The sequence below is a fragment of the Mustela putorius genome, unplaced genomic scaffold (assembly GCF_011764305.1).
Source record: "Mustela putorius furo isolate JIRA1106 unplaced genomic scaffold, ASM1176430v1.1 tig00000129_pilon_pilon_pilon, whole genome shotgun sequence".
In the NCBI taxonomy this organism is placed as follows: Eukaryota; Metazoa; Chordata; class Mammalia; order Carnivora; family Mustelidae; genus Mustela; species Mustela putorius.
In genome coordinates, this window is record NW_025421290.1 from 40,549,580 (window position 1) to 40,575,672 (window position 26,093).

Genomic DNA, 26,093 nt, shown 5'->3' on the forward strand with positions numbered 1-26,093 from the left:
AGCAGCAGCGGCAGCTAATGAACAAAAACAACAGCAAAACAGGGGGGGAAACGGGAGAAGAGAAGCAGCCAGCGCCGTAGGTGAGAGGCAGCGGGAGAGACAGCAAACAGAAGCCTGCCGGAGATGGTGCTGCCTCATTAGGAAAGGGGGTGTTTGCTTCTAAGGGCACCGCCCGTGGCGCTGTGGGGCTCGGAGTCCAAGCCTCTGTGCCTTTGCACGAGATTCCGCCTGCTCCCTGCGTCCCACGGTCTGTGCTCCCGGGCTGGCGCCCCCCATTTGTCCCCATTTGCAGGCAGATGCCTGGGGGCCTCACATGGGGACCCAGAACAGACTACCCCTGAAGGCTGGGGATCCTGATGGGATGTCAGGACGTGGCTGTAGGCAAGGTGAGGTCACCAACACCTCTGGAAGTCGGGCTTAGGACTCTGGGATTTTTTTTTCCCCACCCAGACGCAGCCAGAAATTTCACTCACTTCAGGGACTTCCTACTGGTCCCCTGTTGAATTTCATTCTGTGTCTTTAGAGCAAGGAGGGTCTGCCCACGCCTACTCTGTTGACAAAATGTTTTGGGCCTCAGAAAAAGTGTTTTGAACAGAAAGTGCCCTCTTGGTGTGTAGACAGGTGACCCCTTCTGAGGTTTACGCGGGGCAGGTGACAGGAGGCTCAGGGACCTCTGTGGAGAACTCTTAGCTAAAGAGCCCCTGCCAGGGGCACGAAGAGGCAAAGCCCTTGACACCTCCTCCCAGGCCTAGTCACTCACTACCACACAGTACCACAGGAAGAGAGGAGGGTGTGGCACGCTCCTGGCCCTCTCCCTAAGTTTCCTGCTTTCCAAGAGGTTTGGAAGAGAATGACATGAATTATATTCCAAATACTGGCTGGTTGATCCTAGAGCCATCCTAGAGCCCTGTTCTAGGCTCTTGAGCCCGAGACTGGGAAATCTGGAGAGTATAGTCACTCACATGGAAACACACACACACTCTCTCTCTCTCTCAGCAAAAATGGAAAGTGGAGAGCTGAAGGAGCAGCCAGGTGCCTGTGGGTCTGCAGGGTGCCGGAAGCAGGGGGTGGGGTGCGTGTGGGGGGGGGCAAGGGCAGCCACCTGACTGTGCGGTCAAGGTCAGAGGGCTTCTTTGGTGGTGGTCATGCCCCTATCCCCTCTGCTGGCTGCCAGGAGACAGGACGTCGCAGAAGGAAAACAACACAACACACACATACACACACGACACACCATGGCAGAGCCAGGCTGGTCCTTTTCCTCCCACAAGAAGCCAAAGGTTACCATACCAAGTCTTGGCTCTGGGGACGGCAGAACTCAGCTTCCATCCTGTGCGCGGCATAGGCGGCACACACTCGGCTGGGGTCAGGCTGGTCCTGGGCCCTGCAGCTAGCATGATGTGCCTGTCATTCTTGTCCTCTGGCTACTGTGTTGCTGTTCACAGATGGGCACCATTGTCTGACTCATTCGGGTTCCTGCCTTGCGTATCCTGGAGGAGCCCTAGAAACCCAGCTCACCTGCTCCTTGAGAACCTGCTTTGCTAGAGCAGCTAACCTTATCTTTGACAATATTGGGAAACAGGATGACCTAGGGAGGAAGGCTTGGGAGGCTGTGGCTCCAGACTCCATCACAAGATGGAAAGGCAATAAAGTGAGGTCGGATGAGATTCCCTCTTGCAGCTGGAGCGTGGGACCTCTCACGTACCTTTACGACCTGGACATTGATATCACACGGCAAGCCCATCTCTGACATCAGGGTACTTCTAGGCCTACCTGAAAATGCCGAGTTACAACTCCAGTCCATACCTGGAAACTCTTAGGGAGAAATGGAAGAAAAAGTAGGTTTTGTCACTGTTTTTGGAAACGATTAACCCCTGGATACTGCAAGGGCATTGGCATCTGCAAGAGCTTTTCTGCCAGAGAACATCCCTTCATTTGGGGGCTGGGACGATAACTCTAATCAGTTTCACATGTAACATTTCACAGGCAAGCTGTGGTGGGTCCCTTCCTCACGTGAGGGATCTCCTCTGAGAAGTTCTCCTCTTACGGGAGGACCTGTGGGCACAGGTGTATCGGCTCCACCTCCTGAGCTGGAGTGTGTTACCCCTTTGTGTTCAGACCTCTAAGAGGACTGCATGGACTCTGGCTTCTCCTGGGTATGTGGCTGGGCCCAGATGAGCCAGACGGCTAGAAACTCAGAATTTCTCCAAACTGGGATCAGTTCAGGGTCTTGAGACAGGAGAAACTGGAACATTCATTTTGGCCTTCCCCCATGAGATCTGGGCTGGAGATACCAGAAGTGTCTGTAGCTTTTCTTGAGAAAATGGGCATCTGGTGTTCCCCTCTATCTCCACCCTCCTGCAAGGCCAACAGCATGAGGCCAGGCTTCCCGTTTTCCATTGAAGAGTGACACTTGTTGGAAGGGGTGCAGGCAACCAATAAAGCTGGGTTTCTGACAGCTTGGGCATTCCAGAATTCCCTTTCCCTTCCTCAGACTATCAGGAATGTTTTCAGGGCTCCCTAATGTCAGAAGAACGGGAAACAAAGGCTGTTCTAGACCCTGGAGTTCAATGGTACCAACCAGATACGCAGACAGGATCCCGGCACACGAGGGAGACAGACAGTACACAGAGAGGAGGACTGTGTGGCCTGGAGAGGCAGCCTGCCAGAGGGCGCATGGGTGGACAGCCGTAAGCTCAGGGACTGGGGTTGGCTGCGAGGGGAGCCGAGGGGATACCCATGGTCCTGAGTGGCGTGGCACGGAAGCTGTGGATTTGGGTGCAAGGAGAGCCACACGTAACCACACGTGAGCCTCGGAGCAGAGCTGCGAAGCGCAGAGGGTTTGCAGGCATACCGGAGTCCCCAACCATCTCTCCTGCCTCCCCTTTTCCAGACCCCAGGCCCCTCCCGGCTCTGCCTGCCTTCCTCCCAGAAACCCAGCAGAGTTCTTCCTGTTTCAGCTGCCCCTTGTCACCTACATGCTGTGGGTCCCTGGCCCCCCCCCCCCCAGTCCAGATGCCAAGGGCTACAGGGAACCATGACTTGATTCCAAGGAGAGGAGAATTACGAAGCTAGCGAGCAGTTATGTCGTGGCTGAAAGAAAGGGCAAGCACTGTGGGGCATCGGGGAAGGGACAATTCCAGGAGTTACTTCTGGGGCCAGAGTGGTGTCTGGGGGGAGGACTTGAAATCTGTAAGGTTTCCTACTCAGTGAGGGGGTCGCCCGATCCTTGCCTCGTCCTCAGCTCTGAGCAGGTCAGATTTTACCTAAAGTCTGTGGTAAGGGCGTCGGACGTTGCAGTGGAGGGGCTCTTTCCGGTTTCCTAAGGGATTTGCGGATGTCACCGCCAGTCCTGAAATCTTATGTTGAGCCACCGTGGCCTTGATATTTAGTCACCTGCTGTGGGCAGAACGCCCAAGGCCAAGGTAATGGGGCCATGGAGACAGGATGCTACACCCTGGACCTGCGGGGTGGGCTGAGGTGGTGACTATTCTACTTGTCTTCCCTTAGAGGGGGAGCGGATAGAGAGGGGAAAGAGGAAAAGAGAAAATAAATAAAACCCAAGGGATGATAATCTCTTTTGAGGCCAGCAGCAAGCAGCAGGCAAGGGTTAACAGTGCTAAGAAAGGCAGGCCTGCCCTTCCCAAAGATACCTTCTTCTTGGCCAGCAGCAAGTCCTGGTAAGCGTTCGACCGGAGGAAGCGGGCATAGCTGTCACTCTTCATCAGCTTGTAGATGTGTTCCTGGGAAGGAAGGAGGAGGGAAAACACAAGAGAGAGCTGTCAACCACTGCTAAGGAAAGGGGACCATTTGGGTTCCTGTTTGAAGAAAGAGACCAACCGGGGTACGCTGTGCGCATCTAGAAACACTTGCGGTATGTTTGTTTTGTTCTTTTCCCACCCAGAAACACCAAACAACACAAATCTTCTCCCTTAGAATGGTATCTCCTTGAGGATCAGGTCCCAAAGGCTTTGTAATTGGGCCTTGGTGCCACGTGGAGATGCAATATTGCTTAATGATTAAAACCACAAGCACAGCCGTGAGCAGGAACCAACTAGTGGTACACCCAGCCACTTGGATGAATCTCCAGGGATTTATGGAGGGAAAGAGCCAATCCCCAGAAGGTTACACACTGTATGATTCCATTTGTGTAACATTCTCAAAATGACAAATTACAGACACGGACAACAGATGAGTGGTAGCCAAGGGGTAAGGATGCGAGGGGGTAGGGAAAGGTGTGGTTATAAAAGACAGTATGAAGGATTCTTGGGGTGACGGAGTTGTACAGAACCACACACACACACACACACACACACCAGTACAGGTAAAATTGGGAAACTGGATACACTTGGTGGACATAGCAATGTCAACATCATGGTTGTGATATCATGCTACGGTTTGTAGATGTTACCATTATGGGAAACTGGTCGCTGGTACATTTCTGTATTAGGTCTTGCAGCTGCATGTGAACTGAGAAGTATCTCAAATTAAAAAAAAAAAAAGAAGAAAAAAAACAAAACAAAACCAGGGCGCCTGGGTGGCTCAGTGGGTTAAGCCTCTGCCTTCAGCTCAGGTCATGATCTCAGGGTCCTGGAATCGAGTTCTGTATCGGGCTCTCTGTTCAGCAGGGAGCCTGCTTCCTCCTCTTTCTCTCTCTCTGCCTGCCTCTCTGCCTACTTGTGATGTCTCTCTGTCAAATAAGTAGATAAAATCTTAAAACCCCAAAAAACCCAACTCCCTAGGCAACGGTGCAATTAGGTCAGTTGTGCCTGTTAGAGCCACTCTCCGGTCCTGGAAGGGTGCCCTTGGAAACCATCTACGGGGCATGTGAGCAAATACGCCAGGCCTAAGGCTTACATCCAGGAGGGGCAGATGCTGTGGCGTGGTGCCCTCTCCTCGCCCGGGCTTCTAGAGGCATTTGCATTCTGGCCTTGTTGCTGAATTTCACCCTTGACTTCCAGCTAATTCCTATAGTCTGTGGGCCCTTCCTCACAGATCTGTCCTCACCAAGGGCAGGGTAAGCTGGGAGTCTTAAAAGAGGGCATTTGTTGATTGGAAAAAGATTATTTATCAGTTGTGATGGAATAGATGTGGCTCAGCTGTCCAGGAAAACCTGGCTGTCCCAAGAGAGGACCTGTTAAGAGGAGTGGTGGGCTTTCCCTAGGAAGGATGGGCTTGCTGGCAGAGGCTGGCCTGGTAGAGGAAGCATCTTCTCTTACATACACGCACTGTTCATCCCATGAATGTGGACGAGGGCTTCGGGGCTCGGGGCAATGAAGAGCCCGTCCGTGAGGAGATGGTGCTCAGCTGAGAGGAGGGATTGGTCATGAAGGGCCTTCTCCCTTGGGACTTGCCTTCCAGGGGAGGGTAGAGGAAGGGAAGTCTCCCCTCAGCAGGGGGGGCACATTTTAGAGATGCCTGGCCAGGAGCCAAGCAAAATTCATGGAGGCAAGCAAAATTCAACAGTGGCTTGGATCTGAACCGACTTTGATAATCTAGATGTGGTGCATTTCGTAAACTCAGTGAGAACACGCTTCCCCTAGTGTTTTCCTGCAATTTTCAGACAGAAATCCAGCCCACTTTAGTGTAAGTTCCGTAAAGGTAGAAACAATATGTCTTTATCTCTTACATGTACAACGTGAAGCACAGGATTCAGTATTAGTGACATTGTTTCCAGGTTCACGGCTGGGCTGGCCTGAGTAACATTCTGTGAGTTTATAGGCGCCATACTTGTGATTTCTGCTCCCCTCAGCTCCTGCCTTCTGCTTGGAAGGGGAGTGGGGCTCACACGCAGCTTGAAGGAATCCCATATGTGAACATCTTGGATCATCTCTAATGGCCTCAGAGCCTAGGCTGAGGCGCTCTATGTGTGGTCTCTTTAAATTGTTCTACCATTTAAATCATAGGTCATGTTAATGACTCACTGTCTCTTTCTTCCTGTCTCCGGCATTGCTTGTGTCTGGCTGACAGAGCCAGGTGGCTCCTGATTTCATCTGGAGAGACCTTCCATTCATACCTGGATCCTCTCCAAACCTTCTCCAAGGTAACAGGCTCCTGCTTCTCATCCTGGCTTCTCGGAGGAATCCAAATCCCAGGTCTAGCTCACACCCCTCACCCCGCGCCATACTGCCCCAAGAGAAGTAAGGAGATCCCTCCTAGTCCAGCACTTCCGGCCGTGGCAACAAACTTCGCCCCCGATCTAGCTAATTCCTCCAGCCTCAGTGTAGGACGGAAAAGCCTGGTCCATTAGAAGGATGAACTTGTCAGTTAAAAAAGAACAGGATAAAGCACATGTCTAAACATTTCGTCACAGAAACAGTCAGCAAATATTTAATGAGCATCTACTATGGACGAGCATCCTGTCAAGCACTGAGGTGACAAAGTCCCTGCTGTCATAAAGCTTAGAGACTATGAAGCACGATCGAAACACAAAGTCATAGACTACAACTCCCAGAGCAGTTTCAGGTCCCAGCCACTCGTGAATTCTACGTGGCCCCTTGTGGTGGGCTCACTCCCGTCAGCAACTTCTGTAGACCTTGGGGCGTATTGGAGCTAAGGGCTCCAAGGTAGCCATGTAAGCACAGGGTGTTGAGAATGGGTGTGTATGGGATGACCCACTCTGTCAGAGTAGGGTACGGCCTCTCCCGCTCCGGGCCTGTACACAGTGCAGTGTACACAGTGCAGTGGTCCATGGCTGCCTCCTACTCTCCTCTGCTCCCCCAAGCCAAGAAATGGGGCCTTTGATAGACCCAGTTACAGAACTCTGTTCTTTCCTCCTTGCCAGCTTTGTCTAAGAAGCACAAAGACAGTAAACAGGGGGTGGGTGAACGGAGCGCCGAGGTTTTTCTGGGAATGAGAATTAAGATGGGACTCAGGGTCTTTGGCCAATTCCCAAATGCAATGAGTTGATCACTGGCAGGGACAGCAAGTGTACAAAGCTCTTGGCAGTGACCTCTACTGATTTATGGGAGGTTCTGGTTTGTTTCCCCTGCTCTGAAGGCAACCAGTCTTAAGGGAAATGTACATCCAGAATCTGCAAAGAGCCACTGGCAAAACCAGGAAGCCTCACTGACAGAGTTCCTCCGGGGCAAGAGAAAAAGTAGTTTGGTCTTCTCTTTTCTCCTTCTTCATTTCTATCTTCCCTTCCTTCCTCTCTTTCTCTCTTCCTCCTCCTCCTTATTCCTTCGCCCCTCAAGGAGAGATAGCTGGAAGGAGCAGGAAGTGCAAGCTGTCTCACAACCACACCTGCTTCAAATCAATGCTTTGCCATGATGGTCCTCATTTGGGAATCTCCTGTATTTTTAGGCAAAACACAGGGATCCTCACAAGCCCTGGGGAGGGTCATCAGACAAATACCTGGAGCCTTGGGCCCCAAGCAGGCTGGAGCGGCTGACTTGCTTAAGAGCACCCTCATGGCCTCCTCTTTGCGGTGGGTCCCTAAGACAGCGACCATCTCATTTCCCAGCGTTCGCACATCCTCCTGGAGTGGGACACCACTCAGCTGGAGCATTGCGCAGCTGCCGAGAGCCCTTCTTGTGAGTTTTGAGTGCACTGTTTTTCTTTTCGCAGAGACATGGGCCTCATCGCTACTCTCCACCAGACTTTGGGGACTGCTGGGTCCATCGTAAAAGGTGAGGCTGTAGGGTAGAAGGGGGTGTTGCTGAGCAGAGAGGTGGAAGCGAGCCTGGGCTGGGCGCCAAAGGCTTGGATTCAGGTCCTGACTCTTGCCCCTCTCCGGCCCTGCCTATCACACAATTCAATGAGGACACTGAAGTGAGGGCACGATAGAAACTATATGCATGTAATGTAGTAATAACAATCAGCCTTCATGCTGTGGCCGTCCTTGCTAGGGAGGGCGTGGGGGTGAGCCCAAAGATGGCAGGATCCCTGGGGCGGGAGGTAGGTCGAAGCAGAGCCATAATTTAGTTGCTGTTGTGTGCTCTGAATCAGTGCTTCAAGTTAAACAACCCCATTTTATAGATGAGGATTCTGAAACTCTGAAAGGTTAAGGAATTGGTCCACATACAGAGCTAGATTTGAACCCAGAACTGTGTGACCCTCCCCCCAATGCTTGTACTCTTCCCTAGCATGTTGGTTTTCACCGTCCTTGAACTGGAGTTTTGGGGGGAGTCAGTGTTGCGTGACTGGGACAAGAGGTTCTCAGTGTGTCCTTGGCAGAAACATTAGGGGTTTCTGCTTGAGTCCTAAACCGAGTCATCCTGGTGGTAGATGAGCTGCCTTTTGGGACCCATTTACTACCTCTGCCATCAGTGATGGGGATGCCTGGGTCACTCAGGGCAACAGGTGCAGGCTTCTTACCTCACAGACCGTGTACAACTTGCCTCCCATGCCAGAAGAGAGGTCCTGACCTGGCAAAACTCTGGGGTCTGACTGGACCCTTGGGAAGCCGTAAGCAGCTGGTCTGTATCAAAGCAAGTCACCCAGGAGATCCCTTTCAAGAGACTCTCAAATATCGTAAACCAGAGGTCTTTAGACCCTAGGCACGGTTAGCTGAGGGTTAAGGGAAATTAGCACTTGTTTCAACCTGGGTGCTGCAGGAGGACGCAAGATGGGACTGCACAGTGTTGAGAACATGATGTGAGGCCTAAATCAGCACCTGCTGAGTAGACGTAGGCGAGGCAACAGAAGCGATGTCATGGCAGTGTGGACACCCACTTGTTGTCCTCATGGAGCAGCTTTGGATGACCTCCTAGGATCATGCGGATCTTAAATGAGAAGCCCCCATTTGGATTTCTTCGTCCTTCCAAGAAGAGCTCGGGGACACTTGTTTCCATGTCATGCAGCATTCCAATCATAAGAGAGCGTAAGAATATGTCCTCAGATGCCTTTACCCTGCAAAGCCTCTGTATCAACACGTTCAATGTAACTGACCAAAGGGTGCAGTCCCTTGAGGCTCTTCAATCCCTATTCTGTGCACAAGAGTAGCTTTCAAGACAGCTCTGTGTATTACCTTTTACCTACCCAAATGCCATGGGCATTAACTCAGACTGGTGTTTTCCTTTTCCTCTTCAAGGTCATGGGGTTTCGTGCAGGCAAGATATTCTCTGAAGCATCAACAAAGAAATTTTGGAATTTAGCTCTCTGGCGCCTTCTCTCTAGGAACTACTAGTCTGCGTGGTAATAAACAGAACCAGATCACAAACAACAGGTCTGTTCTTTTGGAGAACGCATCCCTCCCTCTGCTGTTCATCTCCCTAAAATAAAACCACCCACAGAATAAAATGAGTAACTCCTGGAGCTAGCAATGCTATGGCATTCTTTATTACACTATGTTGGGCATGGGAAGTCTACCAGGAAACGCCCTCCAATAGAGGATTAATATCAGGAAACTTGGGGGCAGTCTTGTGATAAAGACACACAATGCCAGCATGGCCACCACCAGAGCAAAGGTGACCAGCCTTCAGCAGGCTGTGAAGGCTTCTACTTCTGAGTAATCTGGGACAAACATAGATGTGTACTCCATATAAAAGCTTTGCCTTTTAAACAAAGCACATGTTTGACGCCTTGCGTTCCTTAATCAAGTTGCTTTTAAACATCTTAGTTGAGATAATAATAGAAATCCTTGACTAGAGGCTTCTTGTGTATTTAAAGGAGGTGGAGACTTGCTGATATCTTTCTCATCTCTTTCATCACCCATCCCCACTTTGTTGAACTTTGATCATGCCATGCATGGACCATGGCCAAGTAGAGTTTCAGGAACTTAGATGGAGGTCTACTCCTATATATCTGTATATTCCCAGAGTCTAGAACACCTGGCTGTTAGTGGGTATTCCAAGTTTTGCTGAATTGGTATGTTGTAGAAATTTAATCTAACTGGCATTTATTGATCACCTACTATATGTGTTCCCCAAGGTTGCTTGGCAAGATTTTTCAAAGTGGAAAGCCAAGGGACAGATTGTCCTATTTTCTAATGACAGGTGCAGCTGAGAGTGTTAGTGATTTCCGACTGAGTTGTCAAAGAAATTTTTCAAAAAATTTGAACCACAGGCAGAGCATTACTTTAGTGTTGTGGGGACTTATGGAAGGTAAAGAAGACCAAATTCTCATCAAAGAACTTTTAAGTCCAGAGGTGCTAAAAGGCCCAAAGGAGTCTCAATGGGGCATTTTAGCAGCTCAGGTAGGAAAGGAGTCAGGGGTTGGGGGGGAATGGGGGGTTGGGACTCAGACTTCTAGGAAGCCAACATAAGATCCTACAGGAACTGGAGCCAAAGGCTGGGTTGGTCTGCCTAGTTCAAGTGTCAGTCCATTTGATGGACATATTTCCAATCCAATCCAATCCCAATGAAGTGTTTTCTCAGGCCTGCTTTGTTTTGTTTGTGAAGAAGGGTATGCTCTTAGACAAGCTCTGCCTGATGGCCAAGAGTCACGGAGGCCTCCCACTTCCTTTGCAATTTCCCGCACTATAGAATGTCACAGCTCACAGGTCAAGGTCTCCCAACTGGAATGGGAGAACGAGCGTCCATGAAATGGATGGATGGGGAGGTGGCTGAATGACTGAATGGGCCCAGCGATACAATCCTGGCAACACCCGGGACTTTTCAAATTGAAGCCAGGCAGCCACTGTGCATCCAGCTGACTTCCATCTCCCTCCCGCAGACTGCAGAGGCTCTGGGCAGAGGGGACGGTCCTAAGAGGAAGCCTTAGGTTCTCAATAATTCCTGTGGTTTCATTTTCTCCTCCAAAAACCACCAGCAAAGCTTTAGATTACATGCTCTGAGATGCAGATCTCTCTTGCTCCAGCTCACCCTGCCCACCACCCTCTGATACCCTCTCTTAGCTCAAAGCCTTCCATGCCTTGTTACCATCTTCACAGTGAGAAAGTTTGAATTCCTCAGGATGACATGTGAGGCTCCCAGCATTTGGCTCCTACATACTTTTCCTGCATTTTTCTCCTAAGAAAACTCCTTAGAGGAGCAGACAATTGGGAGAATTATTTTTTGGTCTAGCTTGGAATTATAAGACCTTGGGAATACTAGAGCCATTCACTTTTGTGAATTCACACACATAAATATGTAGCACTTTTTACTCAAAAAAAACTGTCAGGCCATTAGCTCATCTGGTTTCTCAAAAACCCTTAGAGGGCTCTATGGAAGCCATCACCCTCATTTTCTAGATAAGAAAACCAAGGCATGAAAGGTCAAGGTGCTTTCCCGGGACCACATAACAGGTGAGTGGCAATGCAGGTCGTCCGATGCCCCATGGTTGAGAAATAGAGAATTTAATCCATAGCATAAAGAACTGAGTCCTTAAAACAACAACAACAAAAAAATTCATGGCCCATTTTCTTTTTTTCTCCCCTTACAAAGCTAAATCTGTGAAATTGGAACAACACAGCAAACAGCTGAGGGCTATGGTCACAGCCCACAGACCTTTATGGAAGATTTGGTCTTGGCCCAAATTTTCAAAAAAGCCAAATGGATCAGCAAAACACAAGTTGCAAATGCAGGGTCCGTGCTGACGGGGTGTCTCGTGAAATATTTCCACAGGAAGCAAACATTGGTAATTAACTTTGTAACAATGCATGCGGTCAGATAAAAAACAAAATGCTGGGAGAGAGCGGCCACCGCACCCCAGTCCTCATTTCAAAGGAACCCATAAATCTAGCTGACCTTTCTGGCTACTGACCCTAATAGTAGGGCACACAGTCACGGGTCTATGGCACTCTGAGCCCGCCAGTGGGGGCTTCTGAGAAACACTTATGACCATCTGAAGAAGCCACTCACACCTCCTGATCCCATAAAGGAGGATTTCCAAGGGTTTGGGAGTTGTTATTCCCACTTTGCAGATGGGCAGAATGAGGAAAGCAAACTTAAGGCTTAAATGTGCTATCCTAGACAGAGCAGGTAGCAGAAGCAGTTTCAGAGCCTGCTTCCTGGCTGGACCCTTCTGTAGAGAAGGGAGGTTCCCCAGCTCTCAGCACAAAAACCCAGCCCTCAACAGCTAGCTATCCAGGGACAGTGTGATCTGAGGAGCTGACCCTTGGCCCAGGGTCAGGAGATCAGTGCAAGTCTAGACTGGTCTTGGGCTGCTAAGGAATTGAAGCAGTTTTCCTTACCTGGAAGCTTTGGAATCACACCTGTGTGTCTGGGGCGGGCGGCTGTGTGGACCAGAAAGGGAAAGTAGTGGGAGCATTGTGGCACCAGCTGACTTCTCAGTCTGTTCTGTGAACTCCAGTCCTTACTCAGACTGATTCGCTACCACACCAAGAGAGAGCCCCTCTGACCTTCTCTCCCAAAGAAATGGAAGATTAACCCCTCCCAACCTGCTAACGTCTACCTTTCTGGTATCCTGAAGCATTTCAGTGATTTTTATGGTTTAGCACAAGGGTCTCAAGCAATAGGCCTCAAACTCACATCTGGCCCCTTATTTCTTTATGGGTTGTGAGCTAAGAATGGTTTTTACATTTTTAAATGGCTGAAAAAATTAAAAAAAGAATATTTCATGAAAAAGTATATGAAATTGAGCTTTCAGTAACTATAAATAAAGATTTTTTTTGGAACACAGCCATATCCCCTCCTTTATGCTGTTTATATTGTAATGTTGTTACAGTGTAGCTGTTCTTACATCACAGAACTGAGTAGTGGTGACACAGACCATATGACCCACAAAGCCTAAAATTTATACTGTCTTGCCCTTTACAGAAAAAGTTTCGTTTTTAAAAATTGAACCCTGGCTTGGTGTAAAAGGCAGGCTACAGAATCACCCTATTTGCATGATCACCCTGTACACATAAATTGAGGAGGAAAATACACTAAAATGGGCATTGTCTCTGGGTGCTAACATTACATGAAATTATTTGAATTTTTTCACCAAACATGTTAAACATAAAGGTATAAAAATATTAATCACATTAGGAAAATACAATAGTAAGCATTTATTCTATTTTAGTATAGGCCCAATCATTTTAGTTGTTGATGTGCTTCATTTCACCTGGTCCCCTTTCCATCCCCATGTGTGGGGACCCTGGTACCTTTGTTACACAAATGAGGAAAGGAAGACCCAGGGAATTCAAGTAACTTGTCCAAGGTTACACTGCTAGTTAGAAACACATTGTATGTGGGCCTTCTTTTCACTACATATGTATCGTGCACCCCAATGTTCATAGCAGCAATGTCCACGATAGCCATATTGTGGGAGGAGCTGAGATGCGCTTCCACAGATGAATGGATAAAGAAGATGTGGTCCATATATACAATGGAGTATTATGCAGCCATCAGAAAGGATGAATACCCAACATTTGCATCAACAGGGATGGAACTGGAGGAGATTATGCTAAGTGAAATAAGTCAAGCAGAGAAAGATAATTATCAGATGGTTTCACTTATTTGTGGAACATAAGGAATAGCATAGAGGACATTAAGAGAAGGAAGGGAAAAATGAAGTGATGGGGAAATCAGAGGGGGAGATGAACCATGAGAGACCATGGACTCCAGGAAACAATCCGAGGGTTTTAGAGGGGAGAGGGATGGGGGATGGGTTAGTCTGATGATGGGTATTAAGGAGGGCACGCATTGCATGGAGCACTGGTTGTTATACACAAACAATGAATAATAGAACACTACCTCAAAAACTAATGATGTGGGGCACCTGGGTGGCTCAGTCAGTTAAGAGTCTGCCTTGGGCTCAGGACATGATCCCAGGATCTTGGTATCAAGCCCTGCATTGGACTCTTTGCTCAGTGGGGAGTCTGCTTCTCCCTCTCCCTCTGCCACTCCTCCTTCTTGTGCTCTCTCTTGCTCTCGCTCAAATAAATAAATAAAATCTTTTTTAAAAAAACAAAATAAAACAGAAAAATCCCCAAAACACCAATGATGTACCATATGGTGACTGACATAACATAATAATAATAAAAAAAGAAGCACATTGTATGTTTACAGTGGAAACACACTTAAGAACAAAAGGGAACAGGTTGAAACAAGTTTGCTTAGAAAGTGTTTTATTTGAAATCCAGGATATTGACCCTAACATAATGAGGAACTTAGAGAGGCTCTGAGTAGCCTCTCTGAGTCTACTCTGCCTCAACAATGAGGTATCCTTTTTGTGGAAGTACCTGAAAAACCACAGAGCACTGTACTAATGTTTATTTAGAAACTTGTCAAGGCACAATCTGCTGACTTCCTAAGATTTCCTATCCCACCTTTCTCAAATGAAAAACAATATAAATGTCAAGAAGCGAGGACTGGTTTACTAAACCATGGCAGTTCCACACAATGGAATACTATGCAACAATTAAAGAACCAGGCGACAATCATCTTGTTACTGCTAGTGTGGGCGCTGTAGCTCCAAAGCTGCTCTGTGATCAGGCAGGAGAAAGTGAATGAGTAATGACGTGAGGTACTAGGGCCATCATCTGTGGCATCCTTGAGAACCGAGATTCTCAGTATAGGGAAAGGGGGTACAATATAGAAAGAAGAGGTTAAATAAAATCCCCTGTAATTTTCAATTTGAATAGAAAGTATAAGTAAGAACTTATGACATATTTTTAATCACCACCAAAACCCACTAATTTCCTAACTCTGTCCATTGAAAAGGTCTAGAGAGGATGACCAACCCAGGAACAATGAGCACCTCCAAGTGCCTAGATTATTGTCTCTAAGAACTATTTCCCACCAAGAGAAACCAGGTCTGGGACAAGGTCTGGAAGATCTTAGCTTCCTTGTTATGTGGATGACATCAAAGGTTACCAGGACCATGTAAAAAAGAGCCAATGACTGAGATGGCACAATCCAAGCACCAATAAAAATAATAAGCAAAATGGACTAAAACACACCAAATGTGTTTAAACCTATGAGTTTACAAAGATACTAAAAACATAACAGGAAACCCTGATTGGTCATTGGAAGATGATAGTAAACTACTCATTATTTTGAAAACTAAAAAATAAAGGGAAAAAGCCAAACACTTATCCTATCTTTCCTATATAAATTGTATTATTGGATGCTCTAATAGGAGCTATATTTGATTATTTGTATTTTGGCTATTAAATGAAGTAATTAACTAATGGATCTAAGCAATAAACATCAACAGCTGCTAAAATCACTAAAAGAGAAAACTATACCTTATGTGCCTTCTGACAAGAGAGTACAACATGGTTTATGAAGCAGTTTTGCCCACAGACATCAAATGTAAATCCAACTAAATATCTAAATCAAACTAATTTGTAGGAAATACGGAGGATAGAAGGACATGTTAAACAGCACCACAGGGCTGCCATAAAAGAAATAAAAATCCAGGCTGTGGGACTCTCTACAGGGACTCTCTTGTTATGAGAGAGAAAGAGAGAGAGAGAGACCGACCAAACAAGCAGGGCAAGTGGCAGGCAGAGCGAGAAGCAGACTCTTGTTGAGCAGGGAACCCAACATAGAGCTCAACCCCAGGACCCTGGGATCATGACCTGAGCTAAACACCTACGCTTAACTGACTGAGCCACCCAGGCACCCCTGGATTCTGATTTTAAGTTAAAGGTTAAAAAATGGCATTTATACCACCGCCATAAATTTGAACATTTGCATATAACATATATATGTTATAAAGAAAATGTTGCTAATTTTTAAGGTGTGACGGTGGTGTTAGTAATGCTACATACTAGGTATTCACAGGGAAATGATGTAATGTCCCAGAGTTGCTTTAAAATAACCTAATGGAAGCTGAAAAAGTAGGTGGGGACACAGATAAAATGAGATCGGTCCTGTACTGGTGATTGCTCAGGTTGGATGTTGTTCTGCTCTTTCTACTTTATCACATGTTTACAGGTTCCCATAATAAAAGATTCAAATAAATCCTTCCTTCCAACATCTGGCTCGTCGGCTGGTTCTGACGAGTATCTCAGGTCTTGTATTTCATGAACGATGGAGAACTGAGCTGTGTGTTCAGATCATTCATCTGAGGGGCCTCTCTATGACCCAGGGAGCTCCTACATCACTTTCCTCTCCAGAATACATCAGTATGCGCTTGGGAGCACATACACAGACACATACAAAAAAAGATTTCTCATGATTTAAATATTTTGCTTTGAAGCTGCAAAGAGTTATGAGAGGGTTGAATTTTCATCAAGTAACAACATGGAACTCTGTAGAACCAAATTTGCCTGGCACCAGCATTCAGTGGAGCTCACGGCCAGAGGAAAGGAAAGACAGTTATGGGGTTGAGCTTGGGCGGTGCTTCCGTTTAGAAGTTCTGAGAAAATAACCAGGCAGATCCAGATGACAAGGGACGTTGGTTCTGTTCCCATGCTATTATTTGCATCAGTGCCACTGAGTTTCCTAAATTGGATAATAATGTCTGTAGGAAAGCGATGGAGGCCAATTCTCTATTTGGGGACCCCACAGGTGAGAGAAATGAAGAGGGTTGAAGAGACAAGCCTGAAGCTTGAAGCCCCATCACCCCAGGTGTAGGATGGGTGAGAGGGAATCCCAGTTAGGGCCTGGAAAGTGGACAACAGACTGGATGGTTATCTTTAGAAATGTACCTCTCAGCCCTCAAGGTAAATCATGTTTAGAGTGGCTTATGTGGCTTCTGCTTCTTTTGCCAGCCTCCCCAGCATCTGCGCCCAGTTGTAGCATCCAGGCTTAGGAGTCCCTCCCGTGCCCTTTCTTAAACCTTAAACCTTAAACCTGAGACTGACCCCAGCTCTCCAACTGGTAAAATTCCCCGTTCTTTTGTCTTTCTCCCCAGTGAGCCCATAACCTCCTTGAGGGCAGGGGTTCCGTCCTTCTTAGTGGTATCTCATCACATAGCACAAGGCCTGGGATAGAGAGGTGCCCCCCAAAGAGTAACTGCAGAGTTGAACGTCACGATGGAAGTAGAGTAAGGAGTGGTTATGAGCTGGGCTTCACGGTGAGGTGAGACTCACGGCCCTGCCCGCTCCCTATACCCACTTTGCTGATGTGGTGTTAGGGTTTCTGGATTCTACTACTGACTTATTACAGGACCTCAGATTTTGTAAAACACTTTGAGATTCTCCTGGAAAGGATAACACCTATAACTAAATGTCTATCTCTCTGCAACAATGTAACTGATCCAGGAAGACAATACTAGGAAGAATTTCACTTTCCACTTACCTGGAATGGTTTCCCCTGATGGCTTTACAATAATAAAACCTGAAATTCTAGCTACACACAATGACTTGGACCTATATGAAAGGGTGAGGTGGTGAAGTGGACAAATGAACACTTTTTGAGTAGATAAGAACTAATCGAGTAGATAAGCAAACCTGGGCATCTTCGAATGTGTATCTCCCTCCATCTTTGACGTTTTGACTGGTTATCTCGTAGCTGTGAGAATCCAGGTTGATTGCGCTTGGGGCCCCTGGAGCCAGGAACTCTTGCCAGATTTCTTCTACCCTCTTGGCCACATCCTGGAGGGGTTGTTTCTTGAGGTCTTGGACAGCCAACCAGAACCTGGGAAGCATAAAGAAAGTCATTTCCACGGCTCTCAGCCTCTGGACTCTGCTGGATGTGGTCCCAGAACACACAGCCCATAAAACTCGTTCTGCTGCATCTCCAGACTCCCCTGCTGCCGCTACCTAAGAGCAAAGATGGTAGGGACTGCTGGAAATTCACAGGGTGCTACATTATTGTGGAGAATTGAAAGGAAGCGCCCATTAAAGAAATCATTGTACTTCTGGTTACCAAGAGGTTTCTTTCCTTTACATCAAGGTTTCTCAAGCTCTGCACTATTTCCATGTTGGGCTCAACGATTCTCTTTTGTGAGGCTGCCCTGTGCATTGTAAGATGTTGAACAGCATGCCTGGCCTCTACCCACCAGATGCCAGTGGGGACCCCTCCCCAAGTTGTGATAACCAAAAATGTTTCTAGGTACTACTGAATGACCCCTAGGAGGTGAAATCCCCTCTTGGTTGAGAGCCAGTGCTCTCCACAGGTGCCCTGACACAGAGAGTATGAATTCGTTTGTCATATCTGGTTGGGATCAGTTTGCAGCATCAAAATGAAGGAAATCACAGAGGCGGAGAGAAGCTTGGAATCATAATGAATATCTGAGCTGGAAGGACCCAGCTATTCATGTTGCTGATGGAAAAGCAGTCAATTTGCAAGGTCGGTGTCCAGCATGATGCTTAGCATATAGTAGGTGCTCAATAAATGGCTGTTGGCTTGAAGATGGGCTCCTGAGGAATAAAGCTAGAGAGGCACTCATGGGCAACCTCTATGCCAAAAGATTCTCCAGAGAGCACTGGAGAGAAAACCTCTAGCTCACATCCATATGTGCTTTTCATGAATTCCTCAGCATCAGCATGGGAGCGGCTGTTGGAAGAGCTGGGTGTGAGCTCTTTTCTGCTGAGGGCAGCAGCAAACAGGGCTAAGCTTGGACAACAGTTCCCTGGTCGTGAGGATGATTCCTGAGGCAGCCCTGGGGAGGGCTTGCAGCAAGACCCAGATCTGGGTAGCACACTTTGTGCCTTGTGAACAAGACAGGCCAGTGTCCCCATCAATGAGACATGAGGACAGGCCCCAGGCTATGTGGTTGCCACAGCCATAGCATTCACACATATGCCAGTCAATGAAAGGGCAGGGACAAGAGAAGCTGGACCACAACACAGTGGAAAGTGCGTTCAATCTGTCATCGAATTGCACCCAAAGTAAGACGTACTTGTTTTTTCCTTTTCCTTTTCTTTCTTTCTTTCTTTCTTTCTTTTTTTTTTTTTTTAAAGGTTAAGCATGTTTTTCTGTTGCTGTTCTTAGAACTGTCTTTGGAGTCAAGTGCATGGCCCAAAGGCGCCACTCAGTGGCCAACTGTGGTAATACAGCTCCATTTCCACCAGGAGAGAGGTGTGTGTGCCGGGGCTTCTGGAATCCCAACTCTTGTCATGCTTTGCCATTTGGGATTCTAATAATCCCTTTAAAGAAAATCCTCATGGCTCCCTTGTTGGTCCTGATCAGCCAGAGTCCAGGAAGGAGATTTAATGACCTCACTTGACCAGAAGACCAGGAAACACAGTTCAGTCCTCATCTTGACTATGCTGCTGTCTTGGAATTGTACCTTTCTGGGCATTCCTTCCCCCATCTGTAAAATGGGTATGAAGTGGGTGGCGGGATATGTGACGTGGGTCTCCAGAAGTTCCCATCCAGGTGTAACAGAAATGCTTTCAGTTCCCGTGGGTGAGAGCTGTGGGGAGGTCAAAGGGGACGGCCACATGGTCAGTACCGGGCTTCCTCCTTGGGTGGCTGGGCGTTCTCTCTGTGGGGAGTGGGGTTCTTCCACCTCCCAACCCCATGTCTCAGGGTCCTTAGGCCTCTCCGTCCCACCCTCGACGTCTGCTGTGGAATGAAGGAGGTGACCAGGACACAAAGATGAACATGGTCATCTGGTGATGTCTTTGTCAGAAAGGCAGGGTGTGATGGGCAGGTGAGAATTAGGAAACCCAGCTCTGAAGAAGCAAGCTGCTGTGGGTTTTTCAAAGGACCGGAAGGAGTGCTTGTGGGCAACTCACCGAAGATGGAGTCAGTGAGTCTTTGGCAGCCACGTGCTGGGGCTGACATGAGAAGGGCCCTCCCTCAGGGAGTTGTCTCTGGGGTGAGTCCCCTGGGGCTGGAAGCAGCTCCTCTGGGCCAGCATCCTTCCCGAGCCTACCCAACCCTGCAGTTTCTCACACACAGGGATGGTTCCTGGGCAATTTCCTGCTCCCTCAATCAATGTCATATGGGGGTCACCTTCTGTCACTTTCTGTCCCTTGTTTCGGGCTGCTCTGAGGAGAAGCTCTCAAGCTCCGGGAAGGCCCAGCAGCTTCTGAGCTCTGCAGACTCCTGCGGTTCCCAAGGCCTCAGAGTCCCTTTGGCGGAATGTCTGGGAGCCGCAGTCATGCCCCTCACCTCAGCGGGGTATAAAGAAGGTCTGAAGTGGATGTCCACGGAGATTCCAGAATCCCATGTAACAAACTTGTACATAAAAATTAAAAGGTTCCTTTTGCCACAAACCAAGAATTTTTCAAAATAAAAGTACAAGAAGAAACCACGGGCCTGTTCGAAGACGAGGAGGAGACGACATTCCTCAGACAGCCATCTTTCCTCCCTGCCCTCACAGGGACCCTCTCAGCCTTCTGTCAGCCTTGCAGATGACCTGCCTTATCCTTCTCAGGTGACAGCAAAAATGCTGTCACAACAGCATCCTGACATCCTGTATGTGTTTACCGTCCCCGGCTTCGGTGAACCTCTGTGTCAATTTGAAATTCAGAGCAGGCTCCAGTCTGCATTTGCCATCTGTGAGCCCACTGGCCTGAGGCAGGAGCGCGGCGCTCGGAGCCCCTGGGCCCCAGTGGCCCAGCCACACGCCCCTCTCTGGGGCCACGGAGCTCCCCGCCACACACCCCGGGCGGGCTTGAGGCCCGTGGAGGCTGGGGCAGCTTCTGCCTTCTTGAAGCCTGCAGGTACAAGTACCGCTCCTCCCTGAGGACGCCAGCCAGAGTAGGGGGACGATGCCAGCAGCGGCATCAAACCCGCCCGTCCTGCACTAAGCCTCTGTGGCTTGCAGCAGAAGGGCTGTCATGACTGGCAGCCCACAAGGACTCGCTGGTATCAGGGAGACCATCTGTCCCGCTCCGCTGGAGTCGTTAGAGCGTGGGGAGGCAGTCCGCGCCGGCATGGGGTGTGCGGCGATGGCTCAGGAATGCAGGCCTGGCTCCGGCCTGGGTAGGGAGCCCATGGGGGCTCTGGCGCCCCCGGGCCCAGCAGCAGCCGTAGTGGGAGGGCGGTTCCAGGGGTGGGTGGTCCCCGGACTGCCCCGGGTAGCCCCCTCTGTCCCCAGGACCTCAGTGCTGGCAGGGAGTGGGATTTTCTCCTGGAGGCTGGCTGGAAGCAGGAACAGCAACACAGCCACTGTCCCTCTCTTGCCAGGGCTTCTGGGCAGCCCCTCAGTTCTTATTTTCCCTATTTTTTTTTTTTTTTTCACAAACTAGGATTTTCATGGCTTGGAAAAATCTAGCTTTTAGTTCATTCCCAAAGAAAAAGCAAACTCGATGCTGAAGGAAGGCTTTCTGTGCCCTCTGCTGGTCAGCAGAGACTCAGGAAGGACAGAGGCAACTTGACGGGGTCCCTGGTGGGGCGGAAATCCTCCAGGGGGGCTACCGCAGCCGCCAGCCCCAGCCCCGCGGCCGCTGAGTTCTGTGTCTTCCAGGGGCAGTGGCTGAGCTACCACAGATTGTCACGGCAGCGCGTGAGCCACCTCTGCTCCGATTAATCATGTGTTTGGTTAGTGGTGAGTCCTGCTGGGCCTCATGAACCTTCGCAGGTCCTCCCAGGACCCGGGGCAACTCTCGGAGCCGGGAGCTTTCCAAGCAAACCCGGCAGCTCCCCCGTGCTCTCTTTAATTGCTTCTCCCTTCAGCTGACACTGTGTGGAACTGGGATAATCAATCTGCAGGTTAGAAGAACAACCACGTTCTCTCAGGAGACGTTACAGCTCATAAAAAATGTACGGGCAACGCTCTTTGCTGTGGGTTTTGAGTTTTAACTCGTGCCCTGCCGTGCAGAAGGGGGTGTCGCGCCAGGGAGGGAGCAAGATGGGCATAGGGGTGATGGGGAGGGGACAAAGGTGGACAAGGGACTCCTGTCACCATTCTGGGAAAGCGCACAGGGAAGGGAGGACGAAGTCAGATAATGCACTCGACGTCCCTGCGAGAATTCTCGCCTTCTGGGTGACAGCCCGTGGGCATTGTACAGGCCCCCAGCAAACGGTTACCTTGGGGCCCCAGGCCATCAGAATGGAGCCCTGGGCTCAGGTTGGGGTGCCACAGAGAGCGCGGGTTCTCACGCCCTGCAAGGCGCTGGGCCCCCAAAGATGAGGCCCCTCCCTTCTCAGCTCACCATGAAGGGGGACTTGAACTTATGTCTTATTATCACAGACACCTTCCCTTAAAGGATCCAGGGTGATGCTTTGCTGTTGTGAGAGTGACTTCTACGTCTCTTTGGGGCTCCTCTGGGCTGCCCTCTCAAGCTCTGGTACATGTTCAACCATGTGGCTACTTCACCAGGGCCGTGCAAAAATGTTACCATCTAAGTACCCCTTTTGCTCTTCAAGTGATGCAAAGGCATCTGGGGGACAAGATGGAGATGCCCTTTGCAATGGATGAGGTTGAGTTCTGGTTGGTTTTTTTTTTTTCCATCCCCGAATGCCAGTTGCCTGGGCTGCTGATCCGTCCTGGGGAGAAGGGAAAACTCCCAGCGTGCCCAAAGCCAACACGAGCAGGACCCCTGGGTTATGCCACGTTCTTCAGCTCCAGGGGGCACCATTCACAGGGAGCTTGCTGAAGGCCCATCTGCGGGGCACCCATGGCCGCCCTGCTCAGGGGAGTCCTTGGGCCCTGGGTCACGGTGGCTGCTAAGCCACTCTCTGTGGCTGGAGGACTGACTGCAAAGGGGAGGAGAGAAACCACCTGGTTAGGGATGACCGAAGAGTCCTAAGTAGTTGTGTGATTTCAAACCGAACTTTCCCCAATGTATCAAATTATGCTGAATATCATAAAAGTGGAACTTGGGTCCCCAGAGAGGATTTTATAAGCTCATGGGCTGTACTTTTTAATCTCTGGCTGTTCTATTTTCTTTATCCTCTCTCCCGTCATGGATCAGAGGGGTCCCTCTCTAAGTGTGGATTTATGCATTCATGCTGGGGGTATAGATGAATCACTGACACACTCCCGAGTGCCTCTCCCCCATGCCTCTTCCACTCAAGATTGAGTGTAGCCTCCTGCCACAGGAGGAAGGAGCTGGTGGAGGCATGGGGGGCCGGGGGGTGGGTGGCGAGCGGGGAATGGCAGGATGAGGTGCCCAACACCTGCCAGGGACAGACTCCTCCCTGCCCTCCTAACCTTACAAGTAATGCATTTTCGCTGCACACGTGTGGCTCTGGCTGCACTCAGACTGGGCGCGGAGGAGGGGCTGAGCCAGCAGATGTTCCGGCTAGAATGACCCTCAAAATGACCAGGATCTGTCTCTGTAACGGTGCAGGTGGCAGGAGGGTCATAAGGCCACGCATAGTCTGAGAAATAACCAGGTGAAGTCGCTTCTAGACGGCTCTCTTAGACCGCTTTCTTTGTTGCGGGGGGGGGGGGGGTCCTGCAGGGAACAGAGATAAAAAGGAGAATTTGGAAAGACTCCTCACGGGGGTCTTTGGGCTCCGTGTGGGTCCCAGGGCTGAGCCTGTGCACAGAGAGGCCCCGGAATGCAGCACTTGGGACCAGGAGGGCGTGGCTTCCGAAACCCCACCCACCTCCTCTAAGAGCAGCCTGGGGAAGGAGGCTGGTCTGACCACCACCCTGAGGGAGAGTCTGAGAGCCCAGGCCTTCGGTTACAAATGCCTGCCTAGGAATTGAAGCAGAGCTCTCAGGTGTGTTCAGGACAGTGCCGCTGCATCAGGAAAGAACTCCTGTGTCCCGACTGGGCCTCAGGTGTGCAGCCTTATCTGCTGTACCGTGGCCTCCAGGTTGCCTAGAAAGGCATCGGGTGCATAGGGTTAACCGGGACCCACACATCCTGCTGGAGCCGTGTGATGTGGGAGAGCCCGCGGCCACGCTGTGGCTGGTAGGGTCTTCTCGCTGAGAACATTCTCCCTCCTTCCAGTTTGTCTATCGGTATCCTGTGTATTCTTCCAAGTCCGGCTTAGGACTGGCTACTCCGGCTCACATTCATCCCCCCCTTTTATTAAACGTTTCCAAAACAGTTCCTAAGTTTATACTCATTGATAGTCATTTAACGATGTAATTGTTTCTTGTGTTTTTTTTCCTCAAGCGCCTACAAGATCACTGGAGACAAGGATCATGCAGTTTGCCTTTCTTGCATCCCTCAGCCGACTTCTGCGAAACTTGATGCAGCATATGTGTGGGAAAAACGGCGCCTGACCGATGAATGGGACCGATGTGGTTCCTGCTGCTAAAGAAACAACACGGTCTTTGCACGGTAACATCGGAGCGGACAGTCCTTTGCCCACAGTATATGCTCTGACTTTTTAAAGTTAAAAAACGTTTTAAAAAATGGAATAAAACCACCCTTTCTGAGAAAGACACCACTGGATGATGGGAATTAACTTTGCATGCAAAAAAAGAACCTGATGCCAAGAAAAAGGTCCTGAGCTTTCCATCTGAGAAGTCACCAGTTAGCTTGGATCACTCGGGAGCTCAGACCCATAGGTCTCTGTTGATTCGAATACAATGGAAACCTGAATAAACCACAAGTTCCCTAGCCTTTCCTGACAAAGACCCCTCCCTCTGAATGCTTTCCTTTTCCTTGCTCTCTCTCAATGGGCCTCCTGTTTTGAAGGTTTTGGTTTTTTCTTCAACTGAACAGTAATTATTAATACATCAATGCATTTCCCCCATCTTGATTAGCTGGAGACCAAGAGCGATGATCGGGTGTTCTCATTGGCAGCAGGTGACCAGAGCAACTGTGACACGGTGTTGATTGAATCCCCCCCAAAAAGGAAAAGCATGTTTTTGTTAGCTTTTATGGATATGTCTCCAGACATTGAACCATATCTACTCTGGCTTTTTGAAATTCTGAAATGAGCTCAGGGATCCCTCTTTTTTCTAGTTAGCTTGTCAAGTGTTGGGGACCCCTGCCCGAGACGTTTTGAAGGAGAGGGTCTCTGAGCTACCTTCCCACTCCACAGCTCCCTGGTTCTCTGTCATCAGACCCACTGGATCATTTGCTTATCACCGGAGACATGTTCCCAACAACTTGAACAACTGTCATCTGGACTTACGGGACAGAAAATGCTGGTCTGGGGAAGTGGTGATGCGGGGATACCGGAACTGGGCATCAAGTTCATCCTCCACTTCTGTCTTGGCCAGATTAGCGGGGGTGTGAGTTTTATTGAGAAAGGGAGGCGGAAGGGGAGACTGAAGGTGCACATCTCCTCATACACACTCTGCACACGAAGGCAGCCTTGGAGAAGGTTACCTGAGGTTTTCTGAGCTGAACTCGGACTCCAGGAATCTCCGGAACTGGTCCTGCCCCACCTGGTCCTTTAATACTTCGTCGAAAGAGAAGCCCCACCTCTTGACTCGCTGCTGGCTGGGCTCTTTGCTTTTGGGGAGAACAAAGGTTATAAAAAATGATCAGTGCTAAGCAAAAAACACTGTGTCTTATTCCCTCTGCCAACTCGAATCTATTTTGCTGCCGCATGCCGAAGGGCAAGGTCTCAGATCTAAGTGATGGATTCGATAAAACCTGCACAAACTCCAGTTGCCGACTCGGCACAACCTCAGCCAATGGTAAAGTGTCTCTTTAGACAAGGCATTTCAAAGGGTCCACATTTAGGCGAGGGTTCCCCCGGAGACCTGCCAAGTGGCTGCTGTCTACAGGGAGGGAAACAACCCTGTTCACTTGGCTTCGCTGGACCCTGCCTGTCCACTACCGCCCAACTCTCGACTCTACAGCTTCTCATCTTGCTTAGATCCAAGTGGCATCTGAGCAGTCAGAAACGCATCAGCTCCTCCAGGATGAACCCTACCAATTGCGTAGAGGCAGACTGTTGTGTCCATGGAACAACCGTCTGGTCAGCCTCTCTGATGTTCTGGGTGTTGTTCTGAGCATCTTATCTCTGCTAACTCACTGGGTCCTCACAACTGCTCTGTAAAACAATGTACTAGTATTGGCCTCATTTTACAGATAGGGAAGCTGAGGGCTGTGATCGCCTGCCCAGAGACACACTGGGAAGTGTTGAGTCAAGACGAGTCCAGACAAATGTGGCTCCAGAGTGCAGCCCTTAGCCTGATAGTGCTGTCCCACACCCATGTGACCCTCCTCAGACCAAAGCAGGGGTCGGTCTTATTCTTTTGCTCTGGGAGGATGAGACTAGTTCCTTCAGCTCTGCCTTTCCGTTTGCAGTTCACTCATGTACTTAATCCCCTGACCCTTCAGGTAGCTTTGGGTCTAGGTCACAAGCCGCACTCTATAACCGCCATATGCAAAGAGTGGTCTGGGGACCAGCAGTGGACTCTTAAGCTCGGTCTCAGACATGGGGAATCAGAATTCACAGCCATTGAGATCCCTGGGTGAGTTAAATGCTCACTAAACTTTGAGGAGCATGGGTCTGGCAATACTTATTTTCCTTCTTTTTAAAAAACTGACA

The 26,093-nt window shown here is 49.3% G+C and overlaps 1 protein-coding gene across 5 annotated transcripts in view; it reads right to left on the reverse strand.

Moving 5' to 3' along the window:
• Positions 1-26,093, reverse strand: part of RGS6 (regulator of G protein signaling 6) — a 541,519-nt gene that overhangs the window by 21,455 nt on the left and 493,971 nt on the right. For all 5 annotated transcript variants that reach the window (XM_045072844.1, XM_045072849.1, XM_045072851.1 and 2 more), the window contains exons 14-16: positions 24,920-25,045; positions 17,231-17,417; positions 3,651-3,740 (exon numbers count right to left, since the gene is read on the reverse strand). In XM_045072844.1, the coding sequence (XP_044928779.1) occupies positions 3,651-3,740; positions 17,231-17,417; positions 24,920-25,045 (403 nt within the window). The remainder of the gene's footprint in view (positions 1-3,650; positions 3,741-17,230; positions 17,418-24,919; positions 25,046-26,093) is intronic.